The 25,693-nt window shown below is 23.7% G+C and overlaps 1 protein-coding gene across 1 annotated transcript; it reads left to right on the top strand.

Annotated features, from left to right (window-relative positions):
• The first annotated feature begins 19,574 nt into the window (after nt 1-19,574).
• Nucleotides 19,575-25,260, top strand: LOC135923877 (uncharacterized). The gene is made up of 5 exons (XM_065458865.1): nt 19,575-19,601; nt 24,038-24,103; nt 24,154-24,216; nt 24,715-24,834; nt 25,103-25,260. The coding sequence occupies exons 2-5, from the start codon at nt 24,094-24,096 to the stop codon at nt 25,258-25,260; spliced, it is 351 nt and encodes a 116-aa protein (XP_065314937.1). The 5' UTR covers nt 19,575-19,601; nt 24,038-24,093.
• The last annotated feature ends 433 nt before the right edge of the window (nt 25,261-25,693 follow it).

Below are 25,693 nucleotides of genomic sequence, written 5' to 3'. Positions count from 1 at the left end.
ATCAGATTCCATTGATTTTCAATTATTTTTTTTGAAATTATTATTTTTGGGGGAGTAAAATTATATAGCAGTTCGATATTTACATTAAGGTTGAGTGGTTATATTTATGAGGAAAAGATTGGTGAAATTTATTACATCTTTTCCAGCCATGAAATTTTTATCTGCATGGTAAATGTAGATTTTTATAATGTGTTATAGTTTGAGAAAATTAATATTAACATTGTATTGTGGGAATATATTCTGTATGTCATATTACTACTAATTAAATATTATATTTTATTAAAGGATATTTGTAGCTTTTTAAATTTATTGTTCATTTGAAAAAATTGATAATTTGCGAAAATTATATTTCATAATAAAACTATTTATACATATATTTTTGTATCATATCTAAACAAGTGTATGGGTGGAATAATAAAGGAAATACAAAATCTTAATTTCTAATCCTTTTTTATTCAAATAATCAATTTTGATAATATATTTCTGACGCGATATCTTTTTTAAATTAAAAAAATTGATTAATTAATTAATAGACTTTTCTTATGTCTTGCTCAATCATAGGTTTTAATTAAATAGGTTAATGGTAAAATTAAATCAGCCATCGGCAGGTGCTCAACCCAAAGTATGATACGAACAATAATTATAAAATCTCTTTCAAAAAATTATGAACAAACCTAATCTAAACGGATTTAAATATTAGCAATTATAAACATATAAATAATTAAACATTTTTGATTTAAGATATTAATAAAAAATAATTTTTTAATGTGATTTATTGGATGATGTTAACTTTGCAAAATTTATTTCTCCACAGTTATAGATCTACCTAAAAATATATAGACATTCCTCTATCAATGTAAAGTTTAATATAGCTTCGAATCTGAAGGGCTTATAAATTTAGTTTAGTTAGATATTGTATATCGAGGGAAAGCAACTTGCCGACGAGATATATATTCTAATTTAAAAAACTTTAACTGAAGATCATAATTAAAATATTTGGGTCTAAAGCGGACACATAGTATATGTGGAGAGAGAGAAAAACTAAATAGATAAGGTGCTATAAGATACTCAAAATTTATCAATCGGACAGATTAAAAATTATGTTTTGAAATGACTTTTCCCCTTTATTAAGCTTTTACAGAAAGTTTGGCTCATGTTGGGTCTTTTAAAGAAAGATTTACCAATCAGCAGGATAAAAAAAAGCTTGCAGGCAATTCTAGTTATTATATTATAACAGAAAAACACTCTTGTACCATACCGCAAATACTTGTATCTAAGATACAAGTTCCTTTTGTATCTTGTACTCAGTATATTTTTAACAAGATACTAATATCTGTATATAAGATCCTTTTCTGCGAATGGACAGGTAAAATATATGTTTATTTTATAGCCTATCAATTTTTTTTATATAAATAAATTAAATGTTTTTATTTGGTGAAACAAATTTATCCATATATCTAAATAAATAAAATAGAATATAGAAGAAATTGTAGTCCATAAATTAAAAATATGTATAGAAAAGATATGTTACATAGAAAATATAACATACATGATAAATTTAAAAAGTAAATTTATTTCCGTTAGATGGCGTAATATATTATAAATTTAGATTTTAATTAAAAAAAATATGAATAATACGAGCATAATCCTTTACTTTGGATAAATTTATTTGGTACAAGCTATATAATCATAAAATGAAAAAAAATTTAAGTTTCCATCATTATTTTTTGAGTTATGATGTCAATTCTTAGTTTAGTCAAAAATATTTAGATTTTTGGGATTTTAAAAATGTTTTATTTTTTTGACTCATGTTGTGTAAACTTACTCATATAAACATAAAATGAAAAAAAATTTAAGTTTCCTTCATTATATTTTGAGTTATGATGTCAATTCTTAGTTTAGTCAAAAATATTTAGATTTTTGGGATTTTAAAAATGTTTTATTTTTTTGACTCATGTTGTGTAAACATACTCATATAAACATAAAATGATAAAAAATTTAAGTTTTCGTCATTATATTTTGAGTTATGATGTCAATCCTTAGTTTAGTCAAAAATATTTAGATTTTTGGGATTTTAAAAATGTTTTATTTTTTTGACTCATGTTGTGTAAACATACTCATATAAACATAAAATAAAAAAAAAATTAAGTTTCCGTCATTATTTTTTGAGTTATGATGTCAATTCTCAGTTTAGTAAAAATATTTAGATTTTTGGGATTTTAAAAATGTTTTATTTTTTTGACTTCATGTTGTGTAAACATACTCATATAAACATAAAATAAAAAAAAAATTAAGTTTCCGTCATTATTTTTTGAGTTATGATGTCAATTCTCAGTTTAGTAAAAATATTTAGATTTTTGGGATTTTAAAAATGTTTTATTTTTTTGACTTCATGTTGTGTAAATTTACTCATATAAACATAAAATGAAAAAAAATTTAAGTTTCCGTCGTTAATTTTTGAGTTATAATGTCAATTCTCAGTTTAGTCAAAAATATTTAGATTTTTGGGATTTTAAAAATGTTTTATTTTTTTGACTTCATGTTGTGTAAATTTACTCATATAAACATAAAATGAAAAAAATTTTTAGTTTTCATCATTATTTTTTGAGTTATGATGTCAATTCTTAGTTTAGTCAAAAATATTTAGATTTTTGGGATTTTAAAAATGTTTTATTTTTTTGACTCATGTTGTGTAAACTTACTCATATAAACATAAAATGAAAAAAAATTTAAGTTTCCTTCATTATATTTTGAGTTATGATGTCAATTCTTAGTTTAGTCAAAAATATTTAGATTTTTGGGATTTTAAAAATGTTTTATTTTTTGACACATGTTGTGTAAACTTACTCATATAAACATAAAATGGAAAAAAATTTAAGTTTTCGTCATTTTTTTCTGAGTTATGATGTCAATTCTCAGTTTAGTCAAAAATATTTAGATTTAGGATTTTAAAAATGTTTTATTTTTTTGACTCATGTTGTGTAAACCTACTCATATAAACATAAAATGAAAAAAAAATTTAAGTTGCCGTCGTTAATTTTTGAGTTATAATGTCAATTCTTAGTTTAGTCAAAAATATTTAGATTTTTGGGATTTTAAAAATGTTTTATTTTTTTGACTTCATGTTATGTAAATTTACTCATATAAACATAAAATGAAAAAAATTTTTAGTTTTCATCATTATTTTTTGAGTTATGATGTCAATTCTTAGTTTAGTCAAAAATATTTAGATTTTTGGGATTTTAAAAATGTTTTATTTTTTTGACTCATGTTGTGTAAACTTACTCATATAAACATAAAATGAAAAAAAATTTAAGTTTCCTTCATTATATTTTGAGTTATGATGTCAATTCTTAGTTTAGTCAAAAATATTTAGATTTTTGGGATTTTAAAAATGTTTTATTTTTTTGACTTCATGTTGTGTAAACATACTCATATAAACATAAAATGAAAAAAAATTTAAGTTTCCGTCATTATTTTTTAAGTTATGATGTCAATTCTCAGTTTAGTCAAAAATATTTAGATTTTTTGAGATTTTAAAAATGTTTCATTTTTTTGACTCATGTTGTGTAAACATACTCATATAAACATAAAATGAAAAAAAAATTAAGTTTCCGTCATTATTTTTTGAGTTATGATATCAATTCTCAGTTTAGTAAAAATATTTAGATTTTTGGGATTTTAAAAATGTTTTATTTTTTTGACTCATGTTGTGTAAACATACTCATATAAACATAAAATGAAAAAAAAATTTAAGTTTCCGTCGTTAATTTTTGAGTTATAATGTCAATTCTCAGTTTAGTCAAAAATATTTAGATTTTTGGGATTTTAAAAATGTTTTATTTTTTTGACTTCATGTTGTGTAAATTTACTCATATAAACATAAAATGAAAAAAAATTTTAGTTTTCATCATTATTTTTTGAGTTATGATGTCAATTCTTAGTTTAGTCAAAAATATTTAAATTTTTGGGATTTTAAAAATGTTTTATTTTTTTGACTCATGTTGTGTAAACTTACTCATATAAACATAAAATGAAAAAAAATTTAAGTTTCCTTCATTATATTTTGAGTTATGATGTCAATTCTTAGTTTAGTCAAAAATATTTAGATTTTTGGGATTTTAAAAATGTTTTATTTTTTGACACATGTTGTGTAAACTTACTCATATAAACATAAAATGGAAAAAAATTTAAGTTTTCGTCATTTTTTTCTGAGTTATGATGTCAATTCTCAGTTTAGTCAAAAATATTTAGATTTAGGATTTTAAAAATGTTTTATTTTTTTGACTCATGTTGTGTAAACCTACTCATATAAACATAAAATGAAAAAAAATTTAAGTTTCCGTCATTATTTTATGAGTTATGATGTCAATTCTTAGTCAAAAATATTTAGATTTTTGGGATTTTATAAATGTTTTATTTTTTGACTCATGTTGTGTAAACCTACTCATATAAACATAAAATGAAAAAAAATTTAAGTTTCCGTCATTATTCTTTGAGTTATGATGTCAATTCTTAGTCAAAAATATTTAGATTTATGGGATTTTAAAAATGTTTTATTTTTTTCACTCATTTTGTGTAAACTTACTCATATACGCATAAAATGAAAAGAAATTTAAGTTTCCGTTATTATTTTTTGAGTCATGATGTCAATTCTCAGTTTAGTCAAAAATATTATGATTTTTGGGATTTTAAAAATGTTTTAATTTTTTTGACTTATTTTGTATAACTTACTCATATAAACATAAAATGAAAAATTTTTTTAGTTTCCGACATTATTTTTTGAGTTATGATGTCAATTATAATACGGAAGTAGGACTTCAAGTACAAATTTCAAAGTTTTAAAAAGATAATTTTTTTTATAAAATTAGTAAATATGTGTATATTACATAAAACGGTACTCGAAATATCTTACATAATATTTTATTCACCATTGTAAAAATGTTGTTTACAGTTATGGAAAAAGTTAATATAATATAAAAATTATTTATCTCAATAGAATATATATAAAGGTAAAAAAAACTATTATTTATTCATATATAAATTCTCAAATACAGGAAATATTTTTAATTTTACAATTTATATTAAATTTTTTAAAATATTATTCATAGCATATAGAGCTATTTTTTTTTTTGAATATTTTATTAATTTCTATATATAAAGATATGAAACTGGCGTGCAAAACTCTTTTTAAATAATTAAGGCTAAGTTGGTTCAGGCCTTGGAAATATTTTTAATTTTACAATTTATATTAAATTTTGTAAAATATTATTCATAGCATATAGATCCATTTTTTATTTTGAATATTTTATTAATTTCTATATATAAAGATTTGAGACTGGCCAGCAAAACATTTTTAAAAAAATTAAGGCTAGATTGGTTCGGGCCTTGGAAAAAGATGATAAATATCTTAAATGCCCTATTAAAATAAAATTATACAATTTAAATTTAATAAGATATTTATATTTGTATTCTGCACATTTTATTTTTAGTTATTATCAATGTCTGATTTATGTAATATATGTAAAATAATTGTTGGAATCTTTTGTGATTTTTGTCGAAGATGGATTCATGCTAAATACATCCCTAAATTATCAACGAAAATGATGAAAGATTGGGCAAGTTGTAAAGAAATTTTTATATTCTCATCATGTTATAGCATAGATGATGCTTTACCTAGACTTATTAAAAATAACAATATCAATTTTGCTTTAAATGAGTTAAGATTAATAGAAATTCATTATAAAGTTTCTGAAAAATATATAAAAAATAAATTAATAGGTGATGAAGATATTATTTCATTTAAAATTATAAAAGCTTTTCAACCCCAAATTTTAACTCAATACTCCCCAAGATTAGCTATGGGCGATGGTAAGTGTTTTTATCGCTCTATGTCTTTAGCTCTTTATGGACAAGATGAGCATTTATACATTCGTCTTTTAACAGGCATTGAAATATAATAAAAAATAAAAAAATTTATGACATAAATTCAAAATTTTATAATAAAAATAAAACAATACTAAACAGAGAATTGACATCATACCTCAAAAAATAATGACGGAAACCTTTTTTTCATTTTATGTTTGTATGATTAAGTTTACACAAAATGAGTCAAAAAAATAAAACATTTTTAAAATCCCAAAAATGTAAATATTTTTAACTAAACTGAGAATTGACATCATAACTCAAAAAATAATGACGGAAACCTTTTTTTCATTTTATGTTTGTATGAGTAAGTTTACACAAAATGAGTCAAAAAAATAAAACATTTTTAAAATCCCAAAAATGTAAATATTTTTAACTAAACTGAGAATTGACATCATAACTCAAAAAATAATGACGGAAACCTTTTTTTCATTTTATGTTTGTATGAGTAAGTTTACACAAAATGAGTCAAAAAAATAAAACATTTTTAAAATCCCAAAAATGTAAATATTTTTGACTAAACTGAGAATTGACATCATAACTCAAAAAATAATGACGGAAACCTTTTTTTCATTTTATGTTTGTATGAGTAAGTTTACACAAAATGAGTCAAAAAAATAAAACATTTTTAAAATCCCAAAAATGTAAATATTTTTGACTAAACTGAGAATTGACATCATAACTCAAAAAATAATGACGGAAACCTTTTTTTCATTTTATGTTTGTATGATTAAGTTTACACAAAATGAGTCAAAAAAATAAAACATTTTTAAAATCCCAAAAATGTAAATATTTTTAACTAAACTGAGAATTGACATCATAACTCAAAAAATAATGACGGAAACCTTTTTTTCATTTTATGTTTGTATGAGTAAGTTTACACAAAATGAGTCAAAAAAATAAAACATTTTTAAAATCCCAAAAATGTAAATATTTTTGACTAAACTGAGAATTGACATCATAACTCAAAAAATAATGACGGAAACCTTTTTTTCATTTTATGTTTGTATGAGTAAGTTTACACAAAATGAGTCAAAAAAATAAAACATTTTTAAAATCCCAAAAATGTAAATACTTTTGACTAAACTGAGAATTGACATCATAACTCAAAAAATAATGACGGAAACTTAATTTTTTTTTCATTTTATGATTATATAGCTTGTACCAAATAAACTTATCCAAAATAAAAAATTATGCTCCTATAATTCATATTTTATTTAATTAAAAACTAAATTTTTAGTCTATTGCTCCATCTAACGGAAATATATTTATGATTTTTTAAATTTTATTATGGGTATTATATTTTTTTAACGTATCTGTTCTATACATATTTTAAATTTATGAACTACTCTTTCTTCCATATTCTATTTAATTTATTTAGATAATTTTAATTTTGAAAATAAATTTGATTTAGATAATACAAATACATTATTTATATTTTTAAAATATATTTGATAGGCTATAAATAAATTTATACCTGTCTATTCGCAGTTTACCTGTCCATTCGCAGTTTACCTGTCAATTCTCAGTTTATTTACACCCGAAAATTAATATTTAGTTTCATGGATAGATGAATATTTTTTAATATTATAAATATATTTTTTTTCCGGTCACCTCGTTTACATTTATTTATTGCTTGAAATCGAAAAACTAGATAGGAATATATATTACAAATTTACAAATTTTCATTCGATATTATAGTGTACAAAATTTAACTATCTACAAAAATAAAACAATTTATGAGGTTAAATAAGAAAAGAACAATTTGAAGTTTTTCCATATAGAAAAAGAAAAGTACGAAAGTAAATTTTTTAAGGTTATAAAATTTTAAAGGTTAAATTAATCATTTTATTTTTACATATTTAACATTTCCCTCTTTTTTTAAGTGACTTCATTCCTCAGTTTATCATTTTCTCCGGCTTAGTTTGTTTGTCCATTGAATAATCGTTTGTTGAACATCGTTTGCTGTTTGTTATTGATCATCCCATTTCCATTTAGCTTTCAAATTTTTATTTTTTTTATTAAAATTTTTTATTCATTTATTTATAACTAAAATTTTTTCTAGATCGTAAGTTATAATTTCGATCTTAAACTTAACTTATGTATTTTGAACTTGTGATTTTGAACTTGAACTTGATCTTCATTTTATTCACTTCTTTCCCCTCTAAAAACCTGTGTAGTATTTTCATTTGTTACTATGTTTGTTGTTTAGCCTTAGTTATATCTTTTTCATTGGTTTATTCGAATCACTAGCTTGTTATCCTGATCGTCTAATCATTCGCTTGATCATCATCATCACATTATCATATATATTTAGTTATCATTGTTTGTAAATATATATTATGATCAATTTATCTCGAAAAAAATAATTTTGGAATAATTGAAATGATAATGGAATAAATAATTTATCGGAATCATTCATAGAATAATAAAAATCACTTGGAATATTGAATCATAGAATATTTTGAATTGTCGCGTTTTATATAATAATTTTTTTTTATTAAATTTTAATCATTTTTATTTTTAAAATTTGAATTTTACTCACTTATTTTTCAATTTAAACAATTTCTTCATATCATAATTTATCTTCAAATTGTTCTTTATAATAAAGGATTTCTCTCGCCTTTCATTTTTAACATATGATCTCCATATCATATTCTTAAAAACTTTTTTAACATCAAGATATTTAACTTTTACCTTGCCTCTCTTTATAATATTGTTATACATTTCTTTATTTTCAAGTTTTTTAAATTTTTTATTAATTATAAAAGTTATTTTTTTATTTCCTTTAATGTTTATATCATTATTTTCTTTAATCACAATTATTTCTTTAAATTTTATTATATAATTTATCTCTTTTAATTTATAAGAATCTATTTCAATTTGAATATTTGGTACTAATTCAATATTTTTCAAGTTTTTATTATTATGAGATTTATAATTATAATGATCATTTCTTTTATTGTTATGTGTTTTTTTATCATATTTGGGTTACTCACTGAATCACGGGGAAATTTTTGATATTATTTTTTTTTGATATTATTTATTTTTATTTATTTTTTTTTAATATTATTATTTTTATTTATATTTTTTAAAAATTAAAAAATTTCCTTTTTTACATAAAATAATAAATAAGTGCTGTAAACATTTCTAAAAAAATCGAACGCGTTCACGTTCAAGTTCAAGAAAAAGGGACGCGTTCACGTTAACGTTCACGAACGCGTTTACGTTCATAAAACCGTTCAAAATTTTATGATAAGTTTTTTTAAAATTATATAAATAAACTTATATTTTTTAATACAATATATTTTAGCCATGTTAAAAAATAATATAGTTTTATTTTGATAATATAATTATAAATAAAATATAATATAATATAGCGAATAAAAAGATATTTTTATTTATAAAAAAATTTTCTTGTCTTGTCCTTCACTGAGGAAACACTCAATTGAGTGGCATCCACCACCCAAAAGAGGGCGTTTCCAGTGCAGTGGATTTACATCCACTGTTTGGCAGTAATTTACCCTACTGTCAGAGCCCATTTAATTAGAGAGGAATGATGGTACCTCTAGTGATTAAGCAAAAATCTACTAAAAAAATTTTTGACAGTAATTTACCCTACTAACAAGGTTTCTTATTAAATTTTAATAACAATTGTTTTTAAAATATTTATCTGATAGACAGGAACACCTGGCAGTTAATACGGCATTAGCTATATTCAAATGAGGGGATTGCGGTATTATACTTATTAAACAGCTCTTTTAACGTGGAGAATTAATTAAAAACATATTGTTTTGTTATTTGCAAAAATTGAGATAAGTTATCCTCTTCCAATCCATTCTCTACTCTCGACAAAAAAAAAGGATATCTCGAAATTAACAGTTCTCTAGGGTTTTCATAGCATTTTTTTCAATGACGCTATAAGTTTATTTTTAATAGGTTTGTTCTGTGGAAGTTTTATCCATGGTCATTGAAGTTTGAATGCTGGATGTATAATTGCAGAAAGAACATATTGATCCTTATATATATGTTCAAATCTTTAAAAAAATAAAATATATGTAATTAATTGAGAGTAATAGGTTTAATACCTTTTATTAATCCCATTTAATATGGCGTCTATCAATGATTGACCATATTTGAGGCCACTAATTTTTTTAATTTTAAAATAACTATCATTATTGTTGGGGTCAAATATCCCAAATGCATTATTTCTTCAAATTTAATGATTTAACTTAGTTATATCATATAAAAGCAAATAATTATTAAAATCAAATGTCGTTTTAAATTGAAACCTGAAGATTTTCACAATATAATACTTTTTGGCTACATTTTACACTTGGCAAGCATTGGATTAGTTTCTTCAATATAGGATGTTAATGTAAAACATTTATCATATTTGGCCATGGTAATGATAATTCATCTGATTTTAGATTTTCAGAATCAGATGATGAGGATTAAATAATAATATCCATGCTTATGCTAATAAATTAAATTAAAATATAAACAATAATATTTAAATTAATAAACTATGTGTTAAAAAAATTGAAATGTGAAAAGGAAATACACAGCCGATTAAAAAAATATAAATTATACTTTTTTTAAAAAGATTCGGAAATATTAAATTTTTCAAATAAATAAAAATATATTTTTAAAATTGAACGAACGTTAAATTCGAACACGTTCGTCATAAAAAAGGAACGCGTTCACGTTCAAAGTTCGTCAAAAATAAAAGGAACGCCGTTCATCATTTTTTAAAAAAAAACGAACTTCGTCGTTTACAACACTATAAATAAATGATCATCTGCATTTTGGTGGAAATTTTTATCATAATTCATTAATTTTACAATAAAACGGAGTATATTTAAAAAAACTTGTGAAAATTTTCATAACGTGTTCTATGAAGCTATTAAGTTAGGACTATTAAATCAAATACTATATTATTTATTAATCAATTTTTTAGAATAAATTTTATTTTGTGAAAAAGGTTGATATTTCAGAGAAGAAATAGTTATTTTTAGATTTGTAAATTAAAAGTAAGCACTTGTTTAATTTGGGGCATTGTTGGGTTTTAAATCTTTGAAATTGAATGACCCATAAAATTAAATATAATTTAATTGATACTCATATATATATAATATTGTTTCAGTTATTATAATTTTATTAAAATTGTATCGCATAAATTACAAACAATAAAATAGTTAGATTATCCATAGCGATTCTCAAAGCTAATTATATCAGTTTCAATGGTAGTCTTCTAGCCAAAGAGCTATCCTAGACAACACTTACGTCCCTTTTTCATTTTTGTTTCCCTGCGTCACACCATCTCCGTTCTTTTTTTTTATAGTATTATTATATATTTTTCAAACATTTTTAAATATATTAAAACATAAAATATTATATTTTCGTTTTTTTTAATACTTTATATTATTTATTATCAACTGAATAAAAAAAAATTTGTGGAAAAAAGGTTAATATTTCAAAAAAGAAATAGTTATTTTTAGATTTAAAAGTAAGCACTTGCTTAATTTGGGCATCGTTTGGTTTAAAATCGTTGAAATTGAATGACCCCTAAAATTAAATATAATTTAATTGATACTCTTATATATAATATTGTTTTCAGTTATTATTAATTTTATAACATTGTATCGCTCAAATTATTAAAATACCAAATTAGACAATTTATAGCTAAATTGTTAAAATTAAAATATGACTTCATTCTACCAGACCAAACAATGGTAAAAAAATTTTTTAAATTAAAAAAGATAAATAAATAAAAAAATAAAATAAATATAAAAAAAATATGTTAAAAATTTCCCCATGCAGTGAGACCCATATTTGTTATATAATTTTCTACTTTCATAATAATTTTTATTATTAGATTTATTATATTGATTTCTGTTATAATAATTGTCTGTTTCACTATAATAATTATTATTATGATTATTTGTATAATTTTAACATTGAAAATTTTTATTAGGATAATTAGATATATTATTTGATCTAGATGTTTCTTTTATCTCACCGATTTATAATTACATTAACATTTTAATATAAACATTGCTTTCATAAGTTGAACTTTCATCTCTCGGTACCATTGCTTCCATAGCCAAAAATAAATCTGGTAAATTATGTATTAAGCTTTAAGTATTTTTACTCTCATAATATTTCAAATAATCTTCTAATTTATCTATGGACTTTGTTTTATTATTATGGTCCCTTGTTGGTTTATTCATAAAAATTTTAATTATTTTTCACTTTTTCATTTTAATCATCTTTTACGTGTTTTAGAATTAAATAAACATAACATTCCAGAATCCTCTTTCATCTAGTTTGACCATGTTCCAGTAGCTAAAATCATATCTAAAATTTGTCTTTGAAAAATATCTAAAAAAATCTATGAAGTAGCTTTTCTGTTACCATGATAATAATGAAGGCAGTGAGAAAACAATAAATTAAATTACCTTTTTATTTATCTAAATTATATATATTACAAATTTACAAATTTTCATTCGATATATATAGTGTACAAAATTTAACTATCTACAAAAATAAAAAAATTTAATTTTTTAAAGTTAAATAAGAAAAGAACAGTTTAAAGTTTTTATATATAGAAAGAGAAAAGTACGAAAGTAAATATTTTAAGGTTGATATATATTTTAAGGTTATAAAATTTTAAAGGTTACATTATTCATTTTATTTTTACATATTTAACAATTAACATAAGACAATAAATAAGAGTGAACACGACCACCGAACAGGGTTGCCAGGTCAAAATTTTCAAATTGTGGGAGAAATTCGGTATTTTGTGGGAGTAATATAAAAATTGTGGGAGAAATATAAAAATTGCTAAACAAATTTTTTTGCGGGCTCGAATCTATTTTCCAAAATAAAATAGGTAATTATTTTTCAAAATAAAATAGCCAACTATTTAAAATAAAATAGCCAACTATTTTTCAAAATAAAATAGCCAACTATTTTTCAAAATAAAATAGCCAACTATTGATCAAAATAAAATATCCAACTCTTTTTCAAAATAAAATAGGTAAATATTTTCCAAAATAAAATAGGTAACTATTTTCCAAAATAAAATACACAACTATTTTTCAAAATAGGTAATTATAGTAGGACACAAAATTTCTTAAATACTATCTTTATTATTAAAATAACATATTGATTTATTATAATATATTAATTTTGTTTAAAAATAATAACCAACGATCTTTTTTAAATACAAAAGAATGTAAACAAGATAAAATTTTATAAAAAAATTGTAATTTTACAATGTAAAAAAATATATTTTATGCTAATGTATAAATAAGATTTTATAAAAAAACAAACAATTTTAAATTTACAATGTAAAAAATAATTATAATCAGTGCGGGGAAGTTGTTCTACAGTATTTAGTTAATACAATGTGGGAAGGGAATATGATATTTTAAGGCATCAAAAATCTTCAAACCATAAATCAGTACAGGGCAGTCTATCAACATCTATTGCAAACCAAAAATATTCTTCAAAAATAAGAAATAATAAAGATGCAACTACAGTTGCGGAAATGGTAAATACCTATCATGCAGTACAACATTCAGAGAGCTATTTAACATCACAATGTTGGTAGAATCTTTCCCCATAATATTTAACGACTAATATAAATGAAAAGTATACTTTGTAGAACACAAATGAGCAAGGTTATCATCAATGTTTTAGGATATAAATCCAGAAGGTCAATTCTTCACGATTTGAAAGATGTGCAAACATATGCAATTCTAACAGATGCATCTAATAAGGATATATCAAAACATTTCCCTTGATCCTCCCCTATTTCATCAAAATTAATGTTATTTCAATAAAACTATTAAAAAAATTTTCTCCAGATATGAAATATCCAAAGACATAGCTAACCATATATATGGGTAAATATGGCAGATTTGGCCTTACCAATGAATTGCATGGCAGCTTTCTGATCTGATAATTCCTCAGTGAATTTGGCAAAAACCAGAGTCTATTTACAGAATTGAGTCAGCATAATGTTGGTTGACAGGTTCCTCCTAATACGCGCCATCGTAGAATTTTAAAATTTTACAAACCTTTAAAAAATAAATAGATTATAAAAGCTGTCCTAATATTTTGAAAAAAATTTTCAAAAATAAATGGCAGAAGTATATTTATGAATTTTATATATAGGAAATCTACTATATGCTGTTAATATGCAGTTGCAATCAGAAGAATATAATTTAATAAAGGTTCACTAAATTATGCTGCAGAAATACCAAAGTAAGAATATTATTACTATTATCGTAATTATTAATAAGATTTAATATGATGACATGTTTGAGGAGATTGTAATGCTTCTTTATTTGTATGATTTGCCAAAATATTCAAAATATTAATTTTACAATGTAAAAAATAAATTTATTTGATTTTATGCAAATGTATAAATAAGATTTTATAAAATATAGAAAGTCAAATAGTTATAGTTAATTATATTTTATTTGAGATTTAAATAATGGAACTAAACGTTTACCGTCGTTATTAAGATATTTATAAAATTCCTGGCATGACATTTTATAATTTTGTTTAACCATTAACCTCTAATGTTGTTAAAGCAATTCGATTCTCTCCTTTCTCCAGGCAGTCCTCATCAGGCTAAAAATGCGCTCCGATGAGGCATTAGAATGAGGTAAGGAGAAAACATACTCGCAAATTTTTTCCAAGCATGAGGATTTATAGTTATTACGAAAAATTTCCACCCATTTCTCCTCTGCTTTTAGACCATCTAACTTTAAATATTCTGGCGAATCATAAAAAATGGAAAAAATTACAATCTCTTTAAACAAGGCTTCAATGTCTATCGGTAATTTTAATATATTTATTAAATTACAAAAACCATCAAATGATGGTTTCTGTTCCAAGGTCATAATATTTACACACTTGTAAATAGAGTTATTAAAATCAAATCTTGATTGTAAATATTCCAAAATTGTCTTAATAAAAATATTTGCTTCATTTAAAAATACGTTAATTATAGTAATATTTGAACATTTTAATATGATATTTTTAGCAATAGCGCCATAAAATTTATTATCTATTTTTAACTGTAGAGATGAACAGAGCTGTAGCATGATTTTGTGAATCTTTATCAATAAAGAATCTTCTGATTGCAACTGAATATTAACTACATGAAGTAGATTTCCTACATGTGAAACTAATCCCAAATCTGCTTCTGACATTTCATCCTCGAAAAAAATTTTCAAAATTTTATGACAGCTTTTAAAATCTTTATTTAAGAAGTATTTCTTTAAGGGTTCGTAAAATTTTAAAATTCTCTCGATGGCAGGTATTAATGATAACCACCTGATAGGTACATATCGCAACAACTCTCACCATTCCAAATCAGACCACTCCACCAATTCTTTTAATTCAGTGACTCTTTTAGTTGATGAACTAAATTCGTTAAAACATTTCATCACAATTACTTCGACATCTACAGATAGTACATTCATTGCCTTCTTGCAAGAATTATGCAGTATATGGCATATACAGAATTGGTATTAATTCATTATTGTGCTGCCTCAATTCGCTAAATACACTTTGATTTTTACCAAAATTAACAGAGGCATTATCAGCGCAGAAAGCTGACATGCAACTCATTGATAACCCTGAATCAGCTATATTTACCATTATGTGGTTAGCTATATCGTTGGATTTTTCACTATCGGATGAAAAAAATTTCAATAGTTTTATAGAAATGCCCTTATTCTTGTTGAAATAGCGAAGGATCAGGGGAAATGTTTTAATATTTCCCTTATTTGATGCATCTGTTAAAATAGCATATGGATGTCCTTCTTTCAATTCGTCTAGAATTGACCTCTTGGATTCAGGTCCTAACACATTTATGATAGCCTTGCTCATTTTTGTCCTACCACAAGTAAAGTTAGCACTATTTTGGAGTCGTTAAATATTTAAAAACATTAAAATGCTAAAAAAAAAATTGTGGGAGAAATTAAAAAATTGTGGGAGCTTTTTGTGGGAGATTTCTAATTGTGGGAGTTTTGTGGGAGTGAGATGTATGTGGGTAAACTAAAAAATTGTGGGAGACTCCCACTGATGGGGGGAGACATGGCAACCCTGCCACCGAATGAAATTTATACGACTCTTGGTCACAGTATATATTTAAAAATTTTCGAAATTTTTTTCCAATTCAACTAATCACACTTATTAACCGAAACGATCCATATAGGGACAAATCTATGAACCTTTTTAAAATATCTCAAAACCTCCTAAAATGCAACTCGAATGTAAAGATCATATGTACATCAACTTACCATAAAGCAATTTGTTTCACGCAGTAAAAATTTTTATATGAATAAATAATTTTTTAAAAGAAAACATTATTAATAACTTATCTATCCATCAGATATTAATTTGAAATTTGCACAGATATTATTTGCAGAAGCCTTGCCGCTCGGGGAATTAAGAATTTGAGATCCATATTAATATTTAATTATTGAAATATTTGTGAGTAAATTACCCCCCCCCCCCCCACCCAATATTTTGATCGTTTAATTAATCCCATTTCGATATTTTTTAATTTAGCAGTATCAATTAGGCGCGGCGTCAATTCAGCGCAGCGACAATTCAGAGAGACTCCAAATCAGCGCGTATACAAAATTTATTAGTATAAAACAAAGGGATCATTAAAAATAAGTCATGCTGAGGGAGTCATGCTGAGGGTTGGATATCAAAAATAAATTAATTTAATAAACAAATATTTATACTCTGATTTCTTTGGTGGATAATTTACCATGTTATAAGATATATTGATCCAAGAGAATTCAAATTATTTTTTAGATGTAAGAAATTAACAAACGGGTTTTATGCTAGAGGTTGAATTTTTCAATCATATCTAGCGATTGTATTAATTTGAAAAATAATTATAGAGTTAAACCTTTAAGACTGACTCATAGATTTATTTAAAGTCTTTAAAATAATTCTATTAATCATAAAAAATAAATATCATTTTTAAATCAGGGTTTCGAACCGAATCGTCAAACAGGAACGAACCGTTATAATTTTCTGAACCGTAACCGAACTTTAATAAAAAGAGCGAACCTAACCGTTATAAATATTCTTGAACCAATTTAAACCGGTTCACAACGGTTTTTTAAAATAATTAATTTAAAATTTTTAATCCAAATTTGATTAATTTTCCTTGGGGGCAATTTAAATTCGTAATTTCTTATAAAATTAGAATTTTTTATACTTAGCTATCAGCTTCATGTCAATAAATACCAAATTTATTTTTTATACTTTATATACTCAATTTAATAGAGATTAGGCAAATTACTAGATAATTAGATAAGAAAATCTTCATGGTTAAATTAAATAAGGAATTATATAAATATAAATCAAAAAATTTTTCTCGAAAATATTATGTGGTTTATGATTAATTTTTTTAAAAAAAATCAAATTTATAAAACAGGAACCGTTATAAATTCAAAACCGAACCTAAATGATATTCTTCAAAAAAAACCGAAATGGAACAAAATCTTCATTAAATTTTAAACTAAAACCCGAAACCAACCGATATACTTAACGGTTCAAAACTCTGATTTAAATAATTTGATTTTTTATAGATCAACATATCTTATAACATGGCTAATTGGTACAACAAAGATCGGTATAAATTTAGTTTGTTCATTTTTTTTTTGATATTATTAATTTAATTTTAATATTACACATTTATTAAATAAAATTGAGATTTTTGTAATATCAAAGTTAAATTTTATTTGTTATTACACATTTAGTAAATAAAATTGAGATTTTTGTAATAAAAATCAATTATTTGTTATTACACATTTAGTAAATAAAATTAAGATTTTTGTAAAAAAAAGATGAAGTTAAATTTTATTTGTTATTACACATTTAATAAATAAAATTGAGATTTTTGTAAAAAAAAATATGAAGAAATAATTAAGACCAACATTCAAAATGATTTCTATTTAATCATCCATTTTTTTATACTAATAAATTCCAACTGTATTCGATACGCGCCGAATTGATGCTGCACCGAATTGACGTGGAACCTTTTTCCAACATGTAAAAGTTTATTTGTAATTTTTTTTTATTATTAAACTTAACAATTCGACAAAAACATGAAAACATCAACATTTAAAATTAATTTGAAGCAAATGTTTTATTAACAATCGTTTGGCTGCAACCTGCAACGTACATCCTATCATTTTGCAGAAATACCGGTGGTGTAATTGTAAACTGCTTTTCATCCGTAAACCATATGAAATGAACTAACCTCTGAGGGTATTTTTGTAGGAGTTGTTTAATACGTACCAGACGGAATATCTAACTCGCATATGTTAGGTCATGAGCTTGTTTCTTTTTTAAACATTTGCTACAGATCTTTATGGATAATCCGATGCATTGAAGATTGTAAAACATCTGTTTCTCGGAATATTTGACGAATTGTTTTGTGGGTACTAGGTCGGTTTTCAGAATCAAAATTTTCTGTAGTACGAGCTGTGCGTGTCTACCACCATACCGTTTTTCTGTTGATCTGGTAGCATCTATTTTTGAAATCAACCTATTTAATTAAGGCTGTAATAGACCAGTTTCTGTTAGGAAATTACTTCAAAATTTTTGGAACCATAATGTATTTGTGGTCTTAAAATTAATTTTTACATGTTGGAAAGTTCTAATTTTATTTGTCCAATTTTGAGCATAACCTTGGATCCTGTCGATACCATTTAATGATATTTGCGGATAACATTGATAATTATTTTTAGAATTCTTAGATTTATTCTAAAATAAAAAAGGGCATCAGTTCAATTGGAATACAGTGTATATTAATCCTACCTCATACCTTTTTACAATCTTTCGAAACCTTAAGTGAAATATCTAAGGTGATAAGAAAGAAATATGTAAGAAATGGATTATTTTTAAAAAAGGTTTTTCTATGTAAAAAATTACGAACGACATTAGGGAAATTTCTCCAATTTATGAAATTAGTATCTTCATCTAATATAAACACTAGTCCTTATTTTTATTGATTAGCTAATTTGCGCTAACGTGGCCCGTTAGCTTGAACTGTTTAGTTCGATAAAACCTAACAGATTCTTATTGACTGCCTCGCACTGCAGAAGTCTTAAGTATCTTTTATATTTTACAGGATGTAGTGGGTTTGGTGTCTAATAAAATTAGTATTTATCCTTATATAATATAAACACTAACCATTATCTTTGTTGAATAACTCTAAGTTAACCGCTAACGTAACGAGGTAGAACTGCATATTTCTGTAAAAACTAACAGATACTTATTGTCTTAAGCATTTCTCATAATCACTTTTATGCTTAGATTAACACTAACCAGGGGTGTATTGCTTGGGGGGGGGGGTCGCTATTTATTATTTTATTTTTAGCCCTCTTTCCAAATTTTGAGGAGGAATTGAGCTCCCCTGCCTAAAAATTTAAATATTTTTTTAAGTGTTAAACAATCCCCTTTCTTTTTATTATCTTATAAAAACCAAATTTTTATAAATCTTTAATAGCACGTTGGTCATAGACCTGCACAAATGTGAGCGTACATGAATTATATGAAGGCCCATCTTTCATATAATTATGCCGATTTTTACTACCAACAAACCTAGTAACCCAGAAGTAAAAGTAAAAAAGGATGGAACTACATCCCAGCTATTTATATATGTTAGTAATGAGTATAGGTAAGGAAGGAAAGAATAAAGAATAGAAAAAGTTCCTTCTTCCAAAAAAAAAAATTAATTTTTTTATTTAGTAAATTTTATTTGCAAGTATTAAAATATATAATTGTTTATTTTTTTAGAATATTGTAATGAAAGAAAGAAAAAAAAACTTATTTTGGAAAAGTAGGTTTTTTATGTAAAAAATAAATAAATAGCATTCTAAATTAGAATTTTTTTTTATTTATTTTATTGTTTATTTTAAATTTCAAATTTAGGAAATAAAAATTTTTGTAAGGTAAAATATAAAAAGAAAGATGGAGGATAAATTCAAAATTTAAAAATAAAATTTTGAAAGTAAAAAAATAAAAATGGAGGATAATTAAGGTAAGAAACAAAATGGAGGAAAAAATATAGTATTAGAGATAAAAGGTTATTAAAAATATGTAATTTATAATTATTTGGAAGAAGGTAAAATAAAGAGAGTAATAAAATTTAAAAAATATTTTTTTTTTTCTTAATTGAGTCCATAATGATAATTAATATTTGTAGAATGACATCAATTAATGTAAGAATTATTAGTTCCAATTTTCCTAAAGAGTAAAGTATAAAAATTTATAATTTAACTTGGGTTAAAATTTTTTTCATTGTATCATATTTCCATTTAATCACATTTGTTTATAATTTTATTTATATCTAATGTATATTTGTTATTTCTGTCCTTATGATCTCCAAGTCTTAAATAAGCTTTTATTGTCTGATTGTTCACTGCTTGAGTTTTTATTGAGATGGTCCATGTGTTTTCTTTCTAACTATGTGATCATTTCAAATTTCTTAAAAAATATCATATGTTTCATGAATCCATTCAATACATTAATCAAAGTCCACATAAAATATTTTCAGGTGATTTGTCAAATCTCACAAAATTATAATTTTGAGCATAAACTTTATTTTTCTTAGGATTCTTTATTAGAATATTCCATTCCAAAATATGTAGAAGTTATCATCATTGATATGAGAGAATGTTTTTCCATTATAACTTTGCATTTTTCCAATAATTTAACGTTAATTGTATACAATGTTTCTAAATCATTATCATTCATAGCATTAACTGATAAAATGTTATTGACCCAATAATATTTCAAACATCAAATTTTCTTTTTAAAAAATTTACAGCCCCATGGAAATTATCCCCTCTGTCTGGTTCACCAGCAAGTAAAATTAAGTTTTGAGTCTACTCTGAAAAGGCTAGTTAGCATTTTTCAGTGAAAAACTGTCATCCTACCCTCTATCGAGGTTTAATCTTAAAGAATACTCAATCTTGAAAAAAAATCAATTCGTGCCTCAGGCTTAGCGAATTTTAAAACCTTTATGGTTGAGCTGATTTAACAACACTCAGTGGCGCCCCCCCCCCATATAACTTACGAAAAAAAAATTTTTTAATTTAAAAAATATTTTTTAGATAGAAAATTTTTTTTTTTAAATTTTATTTTAAATTTTTTTTCTTATTGCGAATAATTAAATAAAATTATATAAGATATGAAAATGAAATATATTTAAAAAAACAAATAAGAATTTTCAATTTTAAATGATAACATGGTTTAAAAATATATATTATAAATTATATGTAAAATATATAATAACAATAAAATATATTGTAAAATAATAAATAACAATAAAAATATATTGTAAATGTTTTCTAGCATAGTTAAATTAGATATTTATAAATTTAATAATAAAATTTATATTGTTAAACTAATTAGATTTTAAAAATTTTAATTAATTTTTTATAATTTTTAAATAAAAGAAAAATCATTTAATTTGGTAAATATAGAGAAAGTAAAGGTGATAAAAAATATGCTTGGGATTAAAAATTTTAAACCTAGAGTAGTTTCTAGATAGTCCAATCGCTTAAATATTGATGCATCTACGATTGAGGATTTTTATAAAATAAATATTTTTATTCCCCTTACTGATACATTTTTATTTCAATTAAAGGAAAGATTTATTAGTCACAATTTTATTCTAAACAGCTTTCATTTTCTTTTGCCGGTTGAGTCTGAATACACTTGTACCACGAGAGGATATTAAGTCTCAGAGTTTAATTCTGATAAATTATTAGGATATAATAAGTTACTATGTGATGTCGAATTTTGGTATAAAAATTTTGACAGAATAGAGTATTTGAGACCTAAAAATGCTTTGCAGGCCCTTTCCATGTGTAATAGCACTTAAGATTCCCTGCCTAATATAAAAACAATGCTTTTTATTTTAGCTACCTTACCGATTAGCACCTGCACTAATGAAAGGTCTTATTCAATTTTGAAAAGGTTAAAACCCTATTTTAGAAATAGCACCGGTGAAAGCCGTTTGATTCGTAAAAATATTTATAAGGAGATTATTCTAAATAAAAATTTGATTCTTGATAAATTAGTTAAATCTCAGAGAAAAATACACCTCTCTTTATGAATTCAAATCATAAAATTGCTATATTATTATAACATAAAATTTTTATATTCTATAAGTAATATAATGAATTCTTAGTCATAATCTTTATATATTATACTATTTTTAATAAAAATATTGTATTTGCAAAAAGAATTAGTGATCTGTATCGGGCCTAATTTTCAAGCCCGGCCTGGGCCGAAATTATTTTAAAAATTTTTTGCCGGCCCGAACCTTTTTTTAAAAAAGTTTTGTCGGCCTGGCCTGAATTTATTTAAATGTAGAAATTCATTTTTATAATTACTCAAAATAAAAGATATATGTTACATGGCGTCTAATTTTTATAAATAAAATCAAATATTTTTATTTTACATAAAATTGATATATTTAGATATATTTTTAAAAAAAATCCAATGCCCGATCCAACCCGACCCGAATTTTTTAAAAAATATTAGGCTCGAACCCGATTTTCCTACTTTTGCAGATCTCTAATAAGAATTATTAATGTTTTATTAGTAAACTCATTTGTTATCATTAAAATAATACATAGTTAAATAAAGGGGTGTTATTTATACTAAAGTATTTTAATAATAAATAAAATCTATAATGAAATTCTCTGCAAAATTTTGTTATATGCAAAAATTTAATTAAAATATAAAAAATGGGAGGTTGGGGGGGGGAGCGATTTTATTCTTCTTTCTACACCGAATGGATTGAATTAATTTACAATTGACTAAACATTGATAAAATTTTCAGAATAATGCTTTCAGTTGCGTAATAATCATAAATTTGGCCAAAATTTTGTTAGTAATATTTTTTTTCATTTATGCTGGCACTATAGTGGTTAGACACTAATAAAGCACAAAATATTGGCAAATTTTTAACCCCCCCCCCCCATGGATCAATTTTGGCTACGCCACTGACAACACTATAGGCAAAAATAATTTGTTTATAACTTTTAACAATATTTTAAATGTTTAAATAGGAATTTGAAATTTTCAACATATGTCGATTGTTAAGATTAATCAATGTTAATAATTTGTAAAATTTAATATTCATAAATATTAATGGACTAGATCTACAAATACGGAAAAGTAATGAAAAGGAAGAAGGGGGGATGAAATCTTTTTAAAAAATTACATCCCAAAGGAAACAGCGAAATGAAAGATCTATGAAAAATTATACAGCCCCCCTGCCAAATTTTTAAGCAATATACCACTACCCTAGCACATATCAGGTCTTGCCATGAATCACATAGCAATATGTTTAGCCAACATCTAAACATTTCCCAAGTGCCCTTTACAAACAGTGCACATGGCTGCGCATTCATTAATTAAATGGATTTTTTTAACTTGTGGAAGAAATTAATAATGTTTTAAAAAATTCACCTATTTCTAAACATTTAAAGAAATTATTAAAATTCGGGTATTTTCGTCGGGTTCTTTTTGTCCACGGGATTTTTGCCAGGGGGCATTTATGTATAATGTCTTTTTATCGCTATTTTTGCCCGGATCTTTATGCCCAGGACACTTCTGACTGATTATTCTAAATATGGTTATTTATTAATAATATATAATTATTTATAAGAATTTTATTCAACAAGACAAGAATATGGGCTTGAGACTTTTTAACAGCTCATATTCCCTTGACATAAAATGCGATAAAGCATAACGGTCGGTAAGAAATATTAATTTGTGATATCGACTAGTGATATCCCGCGAACTCTTTCATATTTTCTAATTTTTTTAAATTTAAATTTTGACGAAAAGTTTTTATATTATTTTGTAAGATCACATCACATTTATCTTTTCGTCGTTTATCATATATTATACTCAAAATCAAAATAATTTTCTAAGTAATTTGCTGGAAAGTAGCATCATATTTTATTACGTATACGTTTAAATATATTATTTAACTCAAACATTTTTATAACTTTATTTTTTTCAAACTTATTTATAGAGTTTATAAATAATATACATCGTTTTTGGACCAAATTTTCCAACCACATTAACATTATGTTTTCTAGTAAGAATATATAATTTTATAAATTTATTTAACTCTTTAAATTATAAAAGGATTATTTACTACGAATCTCATATTTGGAATAATAATTTTTTGCAAAACTCCTGCTATATATAGTAAGAAAATTTTATTTTTATAAAAATTAATATCAATAATTATTTTAAACGAATTATTCATTAATCAATATAAAGAATAACGAAATTTTATGTTGAATATTTTTTTCATATTTGATCGAAATATTCGAAATAATTCGAAATTATTCGCAAGTTTAAGAAATTATTTATAATTATATTAAATGCCAAATTATTAATTATTTCATGTTCCCTACGGAACATTTTGCCTTTTATTTATATAAATCCCTTTTTTTAAATTTTGAAAACCCAATTTTTTATTTTTGAAAATATTTGTAAAGAATTTAATTTTCGAATTAAATCGAATATTCGACGAATCAATTCGAATAATGCTTTTATTATTCATACGAATACGTATATAGAATTATCAATTATAAGATTCGAATATGAATAATGCAAATATTCGATTCGGATTTTATAGTTCCTATAATAATAATATGAAATAAAAATTTAATCTTTATGTTGAACATTATTAACGAATAGCGTATCTTATTTCTAATGATGATGGTAATGTTAATCAAGACCCAGTTGAAGCCGATGTATCCATTAACACTCTCACATCTTTAGGAGCACAAGGGGAAAGAAATTCGCCCACCGACAAAAGTGAGACCTTTATTTTTTAGATTGAATAATTTTGTGACTTATTTTAATAAATTATTTATAGTTATGACCTAAATTTCTCGAATTAAATCAAAAGTTTCTAAAATTCTAATGGTAAATAAGAAACTTATTAAGGATAAATAAATATTTATTCCAAATAGTAAATGTGAGAATTAAATCAATCAATAATAATAATAAAAATACCCAAAACTTTATTAAACATTTTAATAATTACCCTCCCCCGTTAAATAATAAAATAATTCATTTTAAGAATCTCAGGTGAGAGTTCAACCTTCTTTGGAAACTTCTATAGAAATAGGTCAAACCCAAATAGAAACCATAGCTTCAACAAATTCTTTGGAACCTTCTACAGCAAAAGGTCGAACCTTATATTATATCACAACCCAAGCTTCAGCAACTTCTTCTTAGAAATAACTTATTATTTTTTATGAAAAAATGATTACATTTATTACAATAATTTATATTAATAATTTTTTTTTTTAAATAATCGCCCTAAATTTGGATTTTTTTTGCCTGTTGAATACATGAACCAAAATCGTATTTATTTTAGCAGTAGTCCTACAATTTTTTTATTTATACAAAATAATTGTTATAATTCATATTTCTCTATTTATTTTAAAATATTGGAAAATGTTTTTTTTATATTGGAAAATGTTTTTTTTACATTGGAAAATGTTTTTTTTACATTGTATTAATGATAAATAATTTTTAGTAGAAATAAAGATTTAATTATTAGTTGGTATCAGAGTTGTTAAAAGATACTTTTTAAATGGATCTAGATACATATATATCTGCTAAAAAGTTATCTTGATACAGATACAATTTTTTAAATGTATCTAGA

This window comes from Gordionus sp. m RMFG-2023, chromosome 1 (assembly GCF_954871325.1).
Source record: "Gordionus sp. m RMFG-2023 chromosome 1, tfGorSpeb1-WG-v2, whole genome shotgun sequence".
NCBI lineage: Eukaryota > Metazoa > Nematomorpha > Gordioida > Chordodea > Parachordodidae > Gordionus > Gordionus sp. m RMFG-2023.
The sequence above is the reverse complement of the archived record's forward strand: the minus strand, read 5'-3'. Positions and strand labels throughout refer to the sequence as shown.

Excerpts from the sequence above, each read along its gene's own strand:
- LOC135923877 (XM_065458865.1), top strand. Across the intron at positions 24,217-24,714 it reads CAAAACTCCTGCTATATATA|CGTATCTTATTTCTAATGAT; the intron begins GTAAGAAAATTT and ends ATTAACGAATAG. Across the intron at positions 24,835-25,102 it reads AAATTCGCCCACCGACAAAA|AATCTCAGGTGAGAGTTCAA; the intron begins GTGAGACCTTTA and ends ATTCATTTTAAG.